The 17317-nt window shown below is 40.4% G+C and overlaps 1 protein-coding gene across 1 annotated transcript in view; it reads right to left on the bottom strand.

Moving 5' to 3' along the window:
- Nucleotides 1–1264: 1264 nt before the first annotated feature.
- The window catches only part of LOC306819986 (uncharacterized protein), a gene marked incomplete at its 3' end in the record, with an annotated part of 55480 nt that continues 39427 nt past the window's right edge, over nt 1265–17317 (bottom strand). Inside the window, exons 17-29 of the mRNA XM_079337612.1 lie at nt 16599–16772; nt 14793–14966; nt 13732–13905; nt 12994–13167; nt 12649–12822; nt 12046–12219; nt 11749–11825; nt 11219–11604; nt 9600–11122; nt 8009–8182; nt 7536–7709; nt 2157–2330; nt 1265–1286 (exon numbers count right to left, since the gene is read on the bottom strand). Coding sequence (XP_079193738.1) covers nt 1265–1286; nt 2157–2330; nt 7536–7709; nt 8009–8182; nt 9600–11122; nt 11219–11604; nt 11749–11825; nt 12046–12219; nt 12649–12822; nt 12994–13167; nt 13732–13905; nt 14793–14966; nt 16599–16772 — 3574 coding nt within the window. The remainder of the gene's footprint in view (nt 1287–2156; nt 2331–7535; nt 7710–8008; nt 8183–9599; nt 11123–11218; nt 11605–11748; nt 11826–12045; nt 12220–12648; nt 12823–12993; nt 13168–13731; nt 13906–14792; nt 14967–16598; nt 16773–17317) is intronic.

The raw sequence follows: 17317 nt of genomic DNA, 5'->3' as shown, positions 1-17317 counted from the left end.
GCGAGGCTTCAGGAAGCCTTCAAACCACCTCTCAGAGCATCCGTCTATAACTTCTAAAAATAGATGAGACAGAGACACACAGAGCAGTCATCATGCGTTTCTTACTGGTCAGAATATAAAACATACAGGACAGCTGTCAAATCCAGATATAGAAGCAAGCTACTATGTCTTTTTAAAGAAAGTGTGTTAACTTAATCTCAATCCCAGAAAATCCACTTCTAGCCAATGGAAGGTGGGGGGGGGGGGGTGTCAACATTTATATGACTGCTGCATGGTGCATAGAGTGTATACATGACAGCACTACAATCAATCTCTGTGCTTGTAATTAAATGGCTGCATTACATTTTTTGTTTTCAAGTATGTTGTTCTTTGCTCTTCTGCTGACTTCACACAGCATTGGTATGAAGGTAAATATTCCCAATATAGTGTAGGATAGCAGACTCTATTGCTTCATTGCCCTATTTCAAAGGAAATACATTTCTTTAGAAGAATTACTTCAGGATTAAAATCTGGATAACTTTGCAGAAACAATGCCATGAAGCTGGATTATAGAACGCCTCACACGGGGCACCAATTATGCGGCTTTGCAGACTTAAATTGGTCAATATAAATAAACTAATGCAATTAATTCAACACATTAATCTGAGTTATCAGTTCAAACAAATCACTATGATAAAATATGCAGCAAACAAAGTATTTACAAAAAAACAAAAAACAAAGTGGCACACGAGTCTGTATTAACATTTCCTTACTTGAGCTAGTAGGTGCACAAGGCTTATGCATTTACAGGGTTATCTTACTCACAGAAGCAGCACTATCCCTGCCTGTGAAGCCCTTTTTGTGCACAGCAATTATGACTGCAAATTTCCCTGAAGGAAACCATGGTTAACAGAAGAACTGTGATTTCAAGAGCCACACTCCTTTTAAAGCTTTTGTCCACTGCTGTATTACAGCTGATGTCCCTGACGCCTTCTACCATCGATCGGTGTCGTCCTTTCATACACGGCCTGCTCCGACCCATCTCAGCGTCAAGGAAGCGTGGACAACCAGAACGCGAAAAATACTGAGGAAAAATCCTGCTAGCATATTATGCCCTTCAATCTTTTGTAATGCGATTTGAGATTACAGTTGTTATGATTCAGCATATACATATAATGATTAATTGATGAAAAACTTCTCCAAGTACAAGATGGTGAAGATTCGTCCTCTGTGGTTCATCAGGACACAGCTGCTCCTCTCTGCACCACCAACATCCTGATCAGTCTCATTCTGTCAAAGATCGCCATCTAATGAGAGAAGTGAACAGATTAAAGAAATCATAAAATCATGTTATACACTGACTCTGTCATCAGATTCCTCCACAGCGCTGTGAAAAAGCTCCGCCCTTACTTCACCTTCATACTTTAACAAAGAATAGTTTCACATTGGTGTCTGAGTGTGTGATTTCACGTGAGTTATGGGAGCGTCACATCTACACACTCAGAACACATGACTTTCAATCAAATAAAAAAACAGTTTGTTATTTGTTACTGATATTCTTCATCCTTCAACAGAGACTGAAAAAGCACCAGTCTTTTAGTCATGTTTTTTAAGATGTAAAATTATGAATACCTTTTTATGACTTTGAATTATATCTTTATTTTAAGGTTTAGTGGCACCATGCGGCTCTGTTATCGTCAGAGCTGTGGCTGAAATAACTCTTATACTCACCACATGAAAGAGTGAGGGCTACACATTCAGTTCAGAGTTCTGATTCAGTTCTAAGGTGAAATAACGATGGGAAAAAAACAATACAATAAGCCCTAGTTTGGACATTAATACTCGTCAATGATTTTATTTTTTCTGCCAGTTGTCCTTCCTGCATTTGTTCCTGCTGCTGTGTTACTTTAGTCTTTGGGAGCCTGTTAGTCTTAAATTTCTTTATATTATTAATTTAGTTTGGTCAGAGTTTGTTAGATATGATAACTGCAGACTTAGTGATGATTGTGGAACATTATATGAAGCCAACTTTGCCTCTTGGAAACTCCCTGGGTATGTTGAAATCGGTTTGTATTATAGACTGCAGAAAAGGATTTCTCCAACAGAAAACAACACAAATCTATATTTATTTTGACCTCATATGTGAAAGGTTTACTAAAGAACACTGAGAGACTGACCTCAGAGTCTCCAGTCTGCAGTTTGGACTTGTCTTAAGATCACTCAGCAGCTTCACTCCTGAATCCTGCAGCTTGTTCTCACTCAGGTCCAGCTCTCTGAGATGGGAGGGGTTGGACTTCAGAGCTGAGGCCAAAGAAGAACAGCTGATCTCTGACAAACTGCAGCCCCTCAATCTGAATAAAGAATAAAAGAAGAAGAAAAATAATTTATAATTCACTCATTATTGGGATGAGCATCATTTTTTTTAAATCAAATTTATAAATTAGTGCGTGTTCAGCAATTAAAAAAATCTCCTCAAAATTAAATGTCCCAAGATTTGAATTCAGACAAATACTGAAAATAAATAAATCATGACATGTGCAACAATGGAGGATGTGGATTGAATGACACAGTCAGTGATCTGACCTCAGAGTCTCCAGTCTGCAGTTTGGACTCTGCAGTCCCTCACACAGCAGCTTCACTCCTGAATCCTGCAGCTTGTTCTCACTCAGGTCCAGCTCTCTGAGATGGGAGGGGTTGGACTTCAGAGCTGAGGCCACGACGTCACAGTGAGTCTCTGAGAGTCTACAGCCAGAAAGTCTGTTGTGACATATAATAGAAAAACATTACTTAGAAGACAAGAGTTTGATATGTACATCTCACATTTGATGATTAAACAGTTTGACAGGTCCTGACTACCTAACTCTTCTCAAGTCAGAGTGGAACAAGCAGGAGACTGGGGATCAAGTTAACACTGTTTGTTGTCATTAAACACTCTGTTGTTACTTTAGTCACCTGCCACCATGAAGGACAGGTTGAGCAAATTCAACCATCACTGTAAAAAATGACCCGTATTTGGCTTGGGACGGGTGCTAACTTCCAACCCTGTAAGAGTACCAAAAGAATGTGTTGTTTCATATCTGCATAAGCAAAGCCTCAACTCAACTATTCAGATATGTTGGTCAAACTGTTTTTTACAGACTAAACATGGAAGTATTTCCTTAAAAGTGAAATCTTTAAAATATACTTTCACACAATGCTCCACATTTGTCCTTTTTGAAAAAAAAAAGTGGCCGCTGCTCTACTGATGTAACTATAGACTGAAATAAAAACATTAGCCACGAAAATGTATGACTTTATTCTGATAAATTGAAGATTAATGTTGTACCTAAATGACTGTAATCTCAAAATTACACATTTTTCTTTTCTTTAACATATCCCTTATCATCTGTCATACCTTTTGCGAGCCGATTCATTCATTGGTTATGTAAATTATTTCAACAAAATATGCCCACAGCAGACAGTGAAAACTGAAGTATAACCAAAAACAAAAAGTTAAAAGAACTTTTCAATCACTTTCCAAGGTCTTCCATGACAACTGGAACCCTTAACGTAGAGAAAAAACAAACAGATGGAAAGGCAATACAGTCTTTTATTTCTCTTCTGATATAGGGGATGACATGATGTCTATAGTCTGTGATCTATCCAGACGTCTCTCTCTGGATTACAAAAACATTTTTAACTCATCGAAGCTGAAAACACCACACTTAAAAAAACTACATCAGAACATTAACAGGGGAACACTATTTGAGGATTAGTGAGGATTTTGTTAAGTATCGATTAAAATAGTGCATGAAACAGATTTATAATGCTCATCACATCTGGACTTACTTTGCCTTCCTGCAGTTCCTCACAGCTGGAATCAGTCTCCTTCGTCCCTCATCTGTTGTCTTGTACTTCTTCAGGTCCAACTCATCCAGAACCTCCTCAGACATCTGCAGCATGTAGGCCAGAGCAGAGCAGTGGATCTCAGAGAGTTCCTTCTCTGATCTGTTCTCTGACTTCAGGAACTCTTGGATCTCCTGATGGACTGAGAGGTCCTTCATCTCCGTCAGACAGTGGAAGAGGTTGATGCTTCTGTCAGGAGAGATATCTTCACTGTTCATCTCCTTCAGGTTGTTGACGACTCTCTGGATCATTTCTGGACTGTAGTCTGTCTGACCCAGCAGGCCTCCTAAGAGTCTCTGGTTGGACTCCAAAGACAGTCCATGAAGGAAGCGAACAAACAGATCCAAGTGACCGTTCTTACTTCTCAGGGATTTCCTCATTGTCTCATTTAGGAGAACATCAAGACTTGTGTCTACATATGTTTCTCCCAGAAAAGTCCTCAGTACTGTTGTCTTCCTGTTGGTGAAACAGTGGAACATGTAGACTGCAGCCAGAAACTCCTGAACGCTCAGATGAACAAAGCAGTAGACTGGTTTCTGGAAGATCACACACTCTGTTTTGAAGATCTCTGTACAAACTCCTGAGTACACCGAGGCCTCTGTGACATCCAGACCACACCGCTCCAGGTCTTCTTGGTAGAACATGATGTTTCCGTCCTCCAGATGTTCAAACGCCAGCCTCCCCAGCTTCAGAAGAACTTCCCTGTCTGCCTCCTTCAGCTCATGTTGACTCATCTGATGTCCTTCACCGTACTTGCTCTTCTTCCTCTTTGTCTGAACCAGCAGGAAGTGTGAGTACATGTCAGTCAGGGTCTTGGGCAGCTCTCCTCTCTGCTCTGTGTTCATCATGTGCTCCAGAACTGTGGCAGTGATCCAGCAGAAGACCGGGATCAGACACATGATGTGGAGGCTCCTGGAGGTCTGGATGTGTGAGATGATTCTGCTGGACAGATCTTCATCACTGAACCTCCTCCTGAAGTACTCCTCCTTCTGGGCGTCAGTGAAGCCTCGTACTTCTGTTACCCTGTCAACACATGAAGGAGGGATCTGATTGGCTGCTGCCGGTCGAGAAGTGATCCAGATGAGAGCTGAGGGGAGCAGATTCCCCTTGATGAGGTTTGTGAACAGTGTGTTTAACGATGACTTCTGTGTGACATCAGACACAACCTCCATGTTTGTGAAGTCCAATGACGGTCTGCTTTCATCCAGGCCGTCAAAGATGAACAACAGTTTACAGACAGCGAGCGTCTCTGCTGTGACCTTCTGTAATGTTGGATGGAAATCACGGAGCAGCTCAAGAAGACTGTAGCGCTGATCTCTGACCAAGTTCAGCTCCCTGAATGAAAGCAGGATCAGCAGACTGACGTCTTGGTTCTCTGAGCCCTCGGCCCAGTCCAGAGCGAACTTCTGCACTGAGAAGGTTTTTCCAATACCAGCCACGCCGTTTGTCAGAACCACTCTGATGGGTTCCTGTTGGTCGGGTAGGATTTTAAAGATGTCTTGGCACTTGATTGGAGTCTCATGGAGGGTCTTCTTTTTAGAGTCTGTCTCTATCTGTCTCACCTCATGTTGGGTGTTCACCTCTTCACACTGCCCCTCTGTGATGTGGAGCTCAGTGTAGATCCTTTTGAGGGGGGTTCTACTTCCTGTTTCATCACTTCCTTCAGTCACAAGTTCACATCTCGTCCTCAGACTGACTTTATGTTGATCTAAGACCTCCTGCTGACTTCTATCTACTGAAAGAGAGAATGATAGAATCTGATTATTAGTTTAAAATGTTATTATACAAGTAAAAAGATTTTTAATTTCGGTACTTTTTACATGTACCAATAAAAGCCCTGTAGATTTAACTCCTTGATGCCTGAATTTGTTTCCAAGTATTGAAACATTTTTTTGACACGTGTTTCTGCTTTCAAGTAGATCCTAAATTAAGTTGAAAAAGTTTACTTTAAAACAGCCCAGAAATAGATATTACATAAAAATAGCACATGCATAGATAATTAAACAGATGTTTTTCTGTCTCCGACTGGTCCTATGACAAACTCGTGCTTGCAAATGGTTCCTAGGTACAGTATGTATTAAAAGTGCATCAACCGGCAGTGGAGGAATATGGAAGCTCTTTTGGCTGCATTTAGAGCGGAAGCGGTTTGATGCAAATTCGCAACGATAGGCGTTAAGGGGTTAATGCCATCCCTGAAGAAGACTGAGTGTGTTAACTTTGCGATATAAATGAAACTGAAAATGAGATTAATTTTTTTGTTCTACTGTCCACTATACAATAATATTAAGGATGTCCTTTTCAAAAAATTGTCTACAATTCATATTGATTTTGTTTGGTGAGACGAATATGAAAAACTCAAAGTGTGTTTCAAAAAAGGAACCTTTCCTGTTTTAGAATTTATTTGTAAAGTCTGGAAAAAGCCAAAAATGAACTACGCCCCTTTGTAATGATGCTATGTCATGTCACTACCACTGCAATGCAGTGTATTTTCTGGTGTCTAATAAGCCCGTGAGGGTTAGGCACAGTGTGTGCATGACAAAAAAATAAAATTCATTCATCCATTACAGGAGGAGATCACAGAAAAAGGTGAGAAAGGTGTACGGTCTTACTTTGTTTGACTGGCTGCAGCCAAGGTCCTTTTCCGTTTTGGTTCTGTTCTTTGTCTCTCCAACTGCAAAGAGATCATCAGTGTTTCAAAACATAGTTTTTCTTTTCATTAAATCACTCAGGTCAATCATTCTTCACAGTCAATATTCTGTGATTCTTCAAAGAATCTAAGAGTCTGATACTGTCATTGAATGTTTCACTGTCACTTCAGACAGATGAGCTTGGATTAGTCGGCCTTTGACCTGACACGTTGAAACATTTTGAATTACATTGTGGTGGATCAGCATTGTGGCACACTCACACTAGGCCCAGTCGCCCCAATAACTGCCCCCCTACCAATTCCCCTGCTGGCCTGCACTCACACTAGTCCAGGACTAATGGGCCCTGAGCACCGTTACCTCTTCTGCATAACGTTGTGACACAACACATGCATGGCTTTACGTGATCATGAAGCTCGCTTACTTTACAAGACAGGACTTTACAAAAAACATAGGGTCAAGTACTCATCCGCACATCGCACAACAACACAGAGGATATAACGGCTACTGTACTGACTTTGTGTCTTATATTGAGTCATTTTGTAAGATACAGCCAAATTAAAACCTAAGTTCATGTTGTGTTCCCGTGCTTTACTTGTGCACTCACAATAGTACCATCCCTCAGCCCACCTCTTCCATCCATGCCTCCAATGCCATGGACTGGACCACTCACACGAGTCAAACAAACTGATCTAGGGGAAAGGTATCCTTTAATGCCTTCAGTTGTGATCTGGCGCTATATAGAAAATTAAAGGTCCCATATTCAGCTTTTTCTGGTTTTATATGCTCCATAGTGTTTTCAGGCTTCTTCTGCAAGTTTAGGCATATCTTTGTGAAAAATTTCACAGCCGTGGAAACTTACCTCCTCCTGTTGGCAGTAGCAATAGCTGCATGTAATGCACATTTTTTTTAAATTTCCCAAGATTTATATTCAAGCAAATACTGAAAAATATAGACGCTGTAATGTGCAACAATCAAGAATGTCGATTGAAATTATACAAATACTGACACAGTCAGCGATCTGACCTCAGAGTCTCCAGTCTGCAGTTTGGACTCTGCAGATATTCACACAGCAGCTTCACTCCTGAATCCTGCAGCTTGTTCTCACTCAGGTCCAGCTCTCTGAGATGGGAGGGGTTGGACTTCAGAGCTGAGGCCAGAGAAGAACAGCTGATCTCTGACAAACTGCAGCCCCTCAATCTGAATAAAGAAAAAAAGATGAAGAAAAAACATGTGTAATCCACTCAGCTGTTCAGGTTTTATGACTATCTCCACATCACTTTGTTCTGAATAAGTATTCATGTATGTGCAGGTTTTTAAACTTTGATTCGCATTTTCATAAAAACATTTTCAAACCAAATCTCAAAATTATTCAGGAACTTGAAAAAAAGAAGAAAAAAAAAAGAAAATTCCCAAGATTTAAATTCAGGCATACTGAAAAAATATAGCTGCTGAAACAATCGAGGATGTGGATTGAATGACACAGTCAGTGATCTGACCTCAGAGTCTCCAGTCTGCAGTTTGGACTCTGCAGTCCCTCACACAGCAGCTTCACTCCTGAATCCTGCAGCTTGTTCTCACTCAGGTCCAGCTCTCTGAGATGGGAGGAGATGGACTTTAACGCTGAGGCCAGGACGTCACAGTGAGTCTCAGATAGTCCACAGCCAGAAAGTCTGTTGTGATATATAATTGAAAAACATCACTTATACAATAAGAGTTTCACCACACAGAATATTAACATTATAATGATGATAGGTGGTGGCTGTGAATTTGTGAAGAGTATAGTAAAAAAAAAAATAATAATTTAAAGGACTATCACTGTGCCTTTGTCCGACCTTGAAAAAAAGAGCAAAATTTCAATATTATAAGAATTATTTACGTAAATTAAGAGTTTAATTTCGTGAATTTACAGATTAGGATAAGAATAAGTTTGTACATTAATTTAAATTAGGCTATGTTAATTATTTTTCTGAACGATTGAAGGTCATCAAAAGAGCAGCCACCCACCTGTGAAAAAATGTTGAAAGGAGAACCCTTAAAGCCTTTTCTTCTCTCACAAAAGAGACACTTTCCTCCAATCAGAGAGATTCCTTTTAAGGAAAAGCCCCAGTTTCTCCTGATATTTTATGACAATATCATGATGATTTTTCACGTACCACTGTGACTGGTGGATTCAAAAATCTAGCTGTCACTCTTTTTTTCTTTACCTGTCACTTTATTACCAGCAGCAAAAAGTCATGATGTATAGGGTACTCCTTTCATGGATATTTTCAGTTAGTTAGTCACTGTGGTCACTTCTCAGGATGTTAGAGCTTCGAACTGAATCTGTGGGGTTAAAAGTTTTGTTTCTCTATCGCTGAAAATACAATATTTCCTGATATCGTAGGTTCAGAATAAAAGCCAGCATCAATATTTAAACCTGGAACTTTTAAAGTGAAGCCCTTGTCAAATCGAATGTATAATGTATATCACCTTCAGCAGGTTAACCTGTTGACATTGAGAGGCTGATCCGGGCTGTGCTTGGCCAAAGAGACACAGAGTCAAGCCATTTCAGCAGATCGCCTATCATTGTAAACACTGACTGGAGGATGAGGTGGAGCTGTGTGGGCCTCATGAAAGACTGCGGGACTCTTCTCAAGTCAGAGTGGAACAAGCAGGAGACTGGGGATCAATTTAACACTGTTTGTTGTGACTAAACACTCTGTTGGTTCTTTAGTCACCTGCCACCATGAAGGACAGGTTGAGCAAATTCAACCATCACTGTAAAAAATGACCCGTATTTAAATTGAGACAAATTACTTATTCAAACAGATTTAAAAGAAGATGCAAAGACAATAGTCCTTTATTTCTCTTCTGATATACGGGATGACATGATGTCTATAGTCTGTGATCTATCCAGACGTCTCTCTCTGGATTACAAAAACATTTTTAACTCATCAAAGCTGAAAACACCTCACTTAGAAAAACTACAACTGAACATTAACAGGGGAACACTATTTGAGGAATAGTGAGGATTTTGTTTAGTATCGATTAAAATAAGTCAAATAGTGCATGAAACAGATTTATAATGCTCATCACATCTGGACTTACTTTGCCTTCCTGCAGTTCCTCACAGCTGGAATCAGTCTCCTTCGTCCCTCATCTGTTGTGTTGTACTTCTTCAGGTCCAACTCATCCTGAACATCCTCGGACATCTGCAGCATGTAGGCCAGAGCAGAGCAGTGGATCTCAGAGAGTTCCTTCTCTGATCTGTTCTCTGACTTCAGGAACTCTTGGATCTCCTGATGGACTGAGAGGTCCTTCATCTCTGTCAGACAGTGGAAGATGTTGCTGCTTCTGTCGGGAGAGATATCTTTAATGTTCATCTCCTTCAGGTTGTTGATGACTCTCTGGATCATTTCTGGACTGTTGTCTGTCTGACCCAGCAGGCCTCCTAAGAGTCTCTGGTTTGATTTCAGAGACAGTCCATGAAGGAAGCGAACAAACAGATCCAGGTGACCATTCTTACTTCTCAGGGATTTCCTCATTGCCTCATTTATGAGAACATCAAGAGTTGAATCTACATATGCTTCTCCCAGAAAAGCCTTCAGTACTGTTGTGTTCCTGTTGGTGAAACAGTGGAACATGTAGACTGCAGCCAGAAACTCCTGAACGCTCAGATGAACAAAGCAGTAGACTGTTTTCTGGAAGATCACACACTCTGTTTTGAAGATCTCTGTACAAACTCCTGAGTACACCGAGGCCTCTGTGACATCCAGACCACACCGCTCCAGGTCTTCTTGGTAGAACATGATGTTTCCGTCCTCCAGATGTTCAAACGCCAGCCTCCCCAGCTTCAGAAGAAGTTCCCTGTCTGCCTCCTTCAGCTCATGTGGACTCGTCTGATGTCCCTCATCATACTTGCTCTTCTTCCTCTTTGTCTGAACCAGCAGGAAGTGTGAGTACATGTCAGTCAGGGTCTTGGGCAGCTCTCCTCTCTGCTCTGTGCTCATCATGTGCTCCAGAACTGTGGCAGTGATCCAGCAGAAGACCGGGATCAGACACATGATGTGGAGGCTCCTGGATGTCTGGATGTGTGAGATGATTCTGCTGGACAGATCTTCATCACTGAACCTCCTCCTGAAGTACTCCTCCTTCTGGGCGTCAGTGAAGCCTCGTACTTCTGTAAACCGGTCAACACATGAAGGAGGGATCTGATTGGCTGCTGCAGGTCGAGAAGTGATCCAGATGAGAGCTGAGGGGAGCAGATTCCCCTTGATGAGGTTTGTGAACAGTGTGTTTAACGATGACTTCTGTGTGACATCAGACACAACCTCCCTGTTTGTGAAGTCCAATGACAGTCTGCTTTCATCCAGGCCGTCAAAGATGAACAACAGTTTACAGACAGCGAGCGTCTCTGCTGTGACCTTCTGTAATGTTGGATGGAAAACACGGAGCAGCTCAAGAAGACTGTAGCGCTGATCTCTGACCAAGTTCAGCTCCCTGAATGAAAGCAGGATCAGCAGACTGACGTCTTGGTTCTCTGAACCCTCGGCCCAGTCCAGAGTGAACTTCTGCACTGAGAAGGTTTTTCCAACACCAGCCACGCCGTTTGTCAGAACCACTCTGATGGGTTTCTGTTGGTCGGGTTCAGCTTCTGTCTTTGGTTCTTGTTTCTGTTGGTCAGGTTGAGCTTCTGTCTTTGGTTCCCTTTGGTCGGGTTGAGCTTCTGTCTTTGGTTCCTGTTGGTCAGGTTGAGCTCCTGTCTTTGGTTCCTGTTGGTCGGGTTGAGCTTCTTTCTTTGGTTCTTGTTTCTGTTGGTCAGGTTGAGCTTCTGTCTTTGGTTCCTGTTGGTCGGGTAAGGCTTTAAAGATGTCCTGGCACTTGATTGGAGTCTCATGGACGGTCTTCTTCTTTTTAGAGTCTGTCTCCATCTGTCTCACCTCATGTTGGGTGTTCACCTCTTCACTCTGCCCCTCTGTGATGTGGAGCTCAGTGTAGATCTTTTCGATGAGGGTTCTACTTCCTGTTTCATCACTTCCTTCAGTCACATGTTCACATCTCGTCCTCAGATTGACTTTATGTTGATCTAAGACCTCCTGCTGACGTCTATCTACTGAAAGAGAGAATGATAGAATCTGCTTATTCAAATGTTTTTATACAAGTAAAAAAATATTTTAATTTCTATACTTTTTACATGTACCAATCAAAGACCTGTTATAGGAGGAGATCACAGAAGCAGAAAGGTATACTGTCTTACTTTGTTTAGTGCTGCTCAGACTGACTAGCTGCAATCCAGGTCCTTTTCTGTTTTGGTTCTGTTTTTTGTCTCCCCAACTGTAAAGAGTAAAATAAAATCTTTATATATATATATATACATATATATTCATTTTTGTGCCCTTATTGTAGAGATAGTGAATAGAGTCAGAAATCTTGAAAAGAGAGTGGGGAATGACGTGCTAAAATGTTATACTAAAAATATTTAAATGCTGAACTGTGCAACAATCAAGGAAGTCGATTGAAATTATACAAATACTGACACAGTCAGTGATCTGACCTCAGAGTCTCCAGTCTGCAGTTTGGATTCTGTAGATAATCACCCAGCAGCTTCACTCCTGAAACCTGCAGCTTGTTGTCACTCAGGTCCAGCTCTCTGAGATGGGAGGGGTTGGACTTCAGAGCTGAGGCCAGAGAAGAACAGCTGATCTCTGACAAATTGCAGCCACTCAATCTGGATAAATAATAAAAGATGAAGAAAAACATTTATAATCCTCCAAATGTCAGCACAACATTTATATAGCTGTTCATGTGCACAGATGAAAAACAGGCTGCTGATCACAGTCAGCTCTGTGATGTTAGTACATTTATCAAATCAGAAATTACTGATCAAAAAGTTGTCATGATTTCAGTTTTTAATAGAACCATAGGCTTCATGTACAGGTTATTAAACTTCACTTCACATAGTCAGAAAATCATTTTCATATCAAATCTCTAAATGTTTCTGAAACTTGATAAAATTATATTTTAAAAAAATCTCCTCAAAATTAAATTTCCCAGGATTTAAAATCAGACAATTACTGAAATAAATATAAATGCTGAAATATGCTACATTGATGATGTGGATTGAAGTTGTACAAATAATAACAGTCATTGATCTGACCTCAGAGTCTCCAGTCTGCAGTTTGGACTCTGCAGATATTCACACAGCAGCTTCACTCCTGAATCCTGCAGGTTGTTCCCTCTCAGGTCCAGCTCTCTGAGATGGGAGGGGTTGGACTTCAGAGCTGAGGCCAGAGAAGAACAGCTGATCTCTGACAAACTGCATGACCTCAGTCTGAATAAAGAATAAAAGATGTAAATGACAGTGGGCTTCATGCAGGAAAGTGTGATATTGCCCACATAAACACACTGCGCACCATCTTGGTCTAGTTTAGGCTTTAAGCAATGTTCATTATTTCTGAGGTGTAACAGTAGCAAAGACACAAAGAAAGAAGAGGTGTATGACCTCAGAGTCTCCAGTCTGCAGTTTGGACTCTGCAGATTATCACACAGCAGCTTCACTCCTGAATCCTGCAGGTTGTTCTCACTCAGGTCCAGCTCTCTGAGATGGGAGGGGTTGGACTTCAGAGCTGAGGCCAGAGAAGAACAGCTGATCTCTGACAAACTGCAGCCCCTGAATCTGAATAAAGAATAAAAGAAAAAGAAAATTAATTCAAAATCCAATCATGTGTTCAGGTTGTGATGAATATCTCAACATCATTTTTTCCTGAAGAATAAAGTTTTCTGTCAGTGATTAGATTATTGTTTCTGATTGTGTATTCACTAAATCTAAATTCTCCAAATGTCAGCACAACATTTAAACAGCAATTGATGTGCACAGATAAAAAACAGGCTGCTGATCACAGTCAGCTCTGTGATTTTAGTATATTTATCAACTCAGACATTGAATCAAAAGTCTAGTGTCGCTGTCGTGATCCAGTTTATTTTGGGTGACGCACTTTAAATTGCATCGTTGAAATGTGCTATTTAAATAAACTTGCCTTTCTTTATTGAATCAAAGGTCTTCCTGATTTAAGTTATTAACAGAACCAGAGGAAACAGAGGCTTCATGTGCAGTTTGTTTAATTTTGCTTTACAAAGAAATAAGAACCTTTTCACATCAAATCTTTAAATTATTTAGCAACTTCAAAACAATGTGCAACAATGGAGGATGTGGATTGAATGACACAGTCAGTGATCTGACCTCAGAGTCTCCAGTCTGCAGTTTGGACTCTGCAGATATTCACACAGCAGCTTCACTCCTGAATCCTGCAGGTTGTTCTCACTCAGGTCCAGCTCTCTGAGATGGGAGGGGTTGGACTTCAGAGCTGAGGCCAGAGAAGAACAGCTGATCTCTGACAAACTGCAGCCCCTCAGTCTGAATTAAGAACAAAAGATGTAAATGTAAATGACAGTGAGCTTTATGCAGGAAAGTGTGGAAAGTGGTCTTAGATTCAAACACTTAAAGCTCCTGTAAGGAACTGTAATTACGTGTCTGTTTTGGCGCCCCCTGTGGACAAAGTGAAACTTTTTATTTTTTTACTGGTCCTGTAAAGTATTCCCTAAAAAAAAAAAAAAAAAACCTCTTTATATTTTCATTAAACTCTACAAACTACAAGTCAGTACAGGTCTCTTCTGTAGAAAATGAAAAGAAAGGCGTTTCCAGACAGCATCCTATGATTCTCCTCATGTGAAACCGACCAGGTGGAAACAGGCAGACTTTCAACATGACTATATAATGTTGATCTCATTGACTTCAGTTAATCATCTAGACAAGTCAAGATTCATTTCTGTCTGTTCCATCAGCAGATCAAACCTCCTCACAGTAAGCATCAAATCAGTTTGTTTTGATATATAATAAAAAAAAAAACATGAAAAGAGGAAGAATGACCCATAAACATATTTACTTAAAAGCACTTGAAAAGTTGACTCTCATTAAGAATGATGACGTAAAGCATAGATGACAGTAAGATAAGATAATCCACACCCATCAAAATACATCTTGTCATTATTGGATCTGTTACTAAAGAACAGTTCATGCAGGTTTGTCAGAGTCGTCTCTAGAATCCTAAATGTCTTTGTGCTGTTCTTCAGTGTGTCTGTGTTTTTCCTATTGAGCTTGTTTAGAAGTTGAAAGTGATGAGAGGTTTAATAAACTGTTTGTGATTATCACCACACATTCTTTAAATTATTAAGTTGGACACAGTGTTCATCAGCCCTAAGGTGTAACAGCAGCACAGACTCATAGAAAGAAAAGTGTCTGACCTCAGAGTCTCCAGTTGATAGTTTGGACTCTTCTCAAGATCACGCAGCATCTTCTCTCCTGAATCCTGAAGCTCGTTCTCACTCTGGCACAGCTCTCTGAGATGGGAGGGGTTGGACTTCAGAGCTGAGGCCAGAGAAGAACAGCTGATCTCTGACAAACTGGAGCCCCTCAATCTGAATAAAGAATAAAAGATAAAGAAAATGAATTTATCATCCACATGTTCAGATTGTGATAAGTATCTCAACACCACTCTGTCCTGATTAATTAAGGTTTTCTCTAAATGATTAGAGTATTGTTTCTGATTGTGTATTCACTAAATCTAAATCCAAATGTCAGCACAACATTCATCCAGCTGTTCATGTGCACAGATGAAAAACAGGCTTGCTGATCTCAAATCAGCTCTGTGGTGTTAGAACATCAACATGAAAGTCAGAACCAAACACGGAGAAGCAGTGTTCAGTTTCTATGCTCCTTATATCTGGAACAAACTCCAAGCTGAAACTCTCAGCTCTTTAAAATCGAGGTTGAAGACTCAACTGTTTACGGCTGCCTTTCATTAAACATTTTAAACTTGAACCCTGCACTGTAACTTTTAACTCTTTTCATATTTGTATTTATTCATTTATTTATTTCAATGAATTGTCTTATGTGAAGCACTTATTGCCTTGTTGTCAAAATGTGCTACACAAATAAAATTGCTTTGCCTTATTGAATCAAAAGTCTTCAAGATTTCAGTTCAGAACCAGAGGCTTCATGTGCAGATTGTTCGCTGAAATCGCTGCATGTAGATTATTCCTACATCTGAAATACTTTGATAGAATATAGAAACGTTATTCAAACTCAATCTAAATCTGATAATAAACCTGTGGCTCTTTTATGATTAGTGGCATTATGGGAGAAGAAACACGCTCAATTCCCTTTTAAATCCAGGATCCTGGATTTAAGTGGTGAGAGGGGTAATAGCGTTTTCAGGGTCATCAGATGGGCACCCTCCTTCACTAGTGTTTTGTTGATGGACCCAAAACACCTCCAGAGGGTTCAACGGCAACACCCAGGTGTAGTGGAAAAATACAATTTGATACTGTCTGCACAAAATGTAACCGTTTCACAGGTGCTTTATATTTATATTGAGATACATCAGATGTGTGAACTTTGACTTCCTGTTCTCAACATACTTCAACTCCCTGTTTTCAACAACCTTGACTCCTTTTTCTTGAAACAACTCCAGTTTCAATTCAGATAACAACTCATGAAGTCATTGTTGCAGGGCAGACTAGACAGGGATGGTATCTCAGAATATTATAGAAGACCAATCACAGAGACGCAATGAAACATTTTATGCAAATGTACAACTCTAGGTTAAGAGTATAAAGCTTCAGCGCAAACGGGATTGTCCGGGATTCTGCGAGGCACTCACTTGATGTGACTTTGTATGATGCCCCTTTCTGCAGAAAGTTACTCTAGCCTGGCCTTGCCTTTTGGCTAGCTCCTTCTTCACCACGATAGAGCAATACAGCGACCGCATGACTGCGCATGCTACACCAATCCTTCCGTCGATCTCACGCTCCATCCTTCCCCCACTCGTGAACAAGACCCTGAGTTACTTATGGACTCCTGGGGCAAGGACTCCCCACCGACCTGGAGAGAACAAGCCACCTTTTTCCAGTTGAGAACTATGGCCTCAGATTTAGGTACCGATCCTCAGCCCCCAGCTGACTCACACTTGGCTGCAAACTGCCTTTAATACATTCAAATTCAAACAGTTTCTGTTAAATAAATTTATATGTTACATTCAGTGATCTGACCTCAGAGACTCCAGTCTGCAGTTTGGACTCTTCAGTCCAGCAGACAGCAGCTTCACTCCTGAATCCTGCAGGTCCTTGACACTCAGGTCCAGCTCTCTGAGATGGGAGGGGTTGGACTTTAGAGCTGAGGCCACAACTTCTAAGTGAGTCTCGGAGAGTCTACAGTCAGAAAGTCTGTTGTGGTATATGATAGAAAAATATTACTTATGAGACAAGAGTTTGACATTTACTCACATTTGATGATTAAACAGTTTGAAACAGGTCTTGTTTGTCTTAAAGGGGATGTTTCACATTTTCACCAAAGTTATAATGATAGGCAATGGCTGTAAATTCGTTAAGAGTATAATAAAAATGCATTTTTAACAGGACAGTCATTGTGCCTTAGTAAGAGGGATTATTAGTGCCACCTTGAATAAAAAAAAGCAAAATTTCAAAATTACAAGAATAACATTTGCGAGATTAATCCTGTAAATTTAAGAGTTTAAGAAAAAACATTGAACTCTTACAACAATTTAAATTAAGCTATTTAAATTATTCTTCTGAAAGACTGTCGGTTATCAAAAGGGGTGAAAGGAGAACCCTTAAAGCCTTTTCTTCAGTCACAAAAGAGACAATGTCCTCTGAATCAGTGTGGTTCCTCCTAAAGAAAAGCCCCAATTTCTTGCAGTATCTTTTCAGGGTAGGGATATTTTATCACAATGTCATGTTGATATACCGGA

This window comes from Symphodus melops (genome assembly GCF_947650265.1).
Source record: "Symphodus melops genome assembly, chromosome: 2".
Lineage (NCBI taxonomy): Eukaryota > Metazoa > Chordata > Actinopteri > Labriformes > Labridae > Symphodus > Symphodus melops.
Note: the sequence above shows the minus strand (reverse complement) of the source record. Positions and strands in the feature narration are given on the sequence as shown.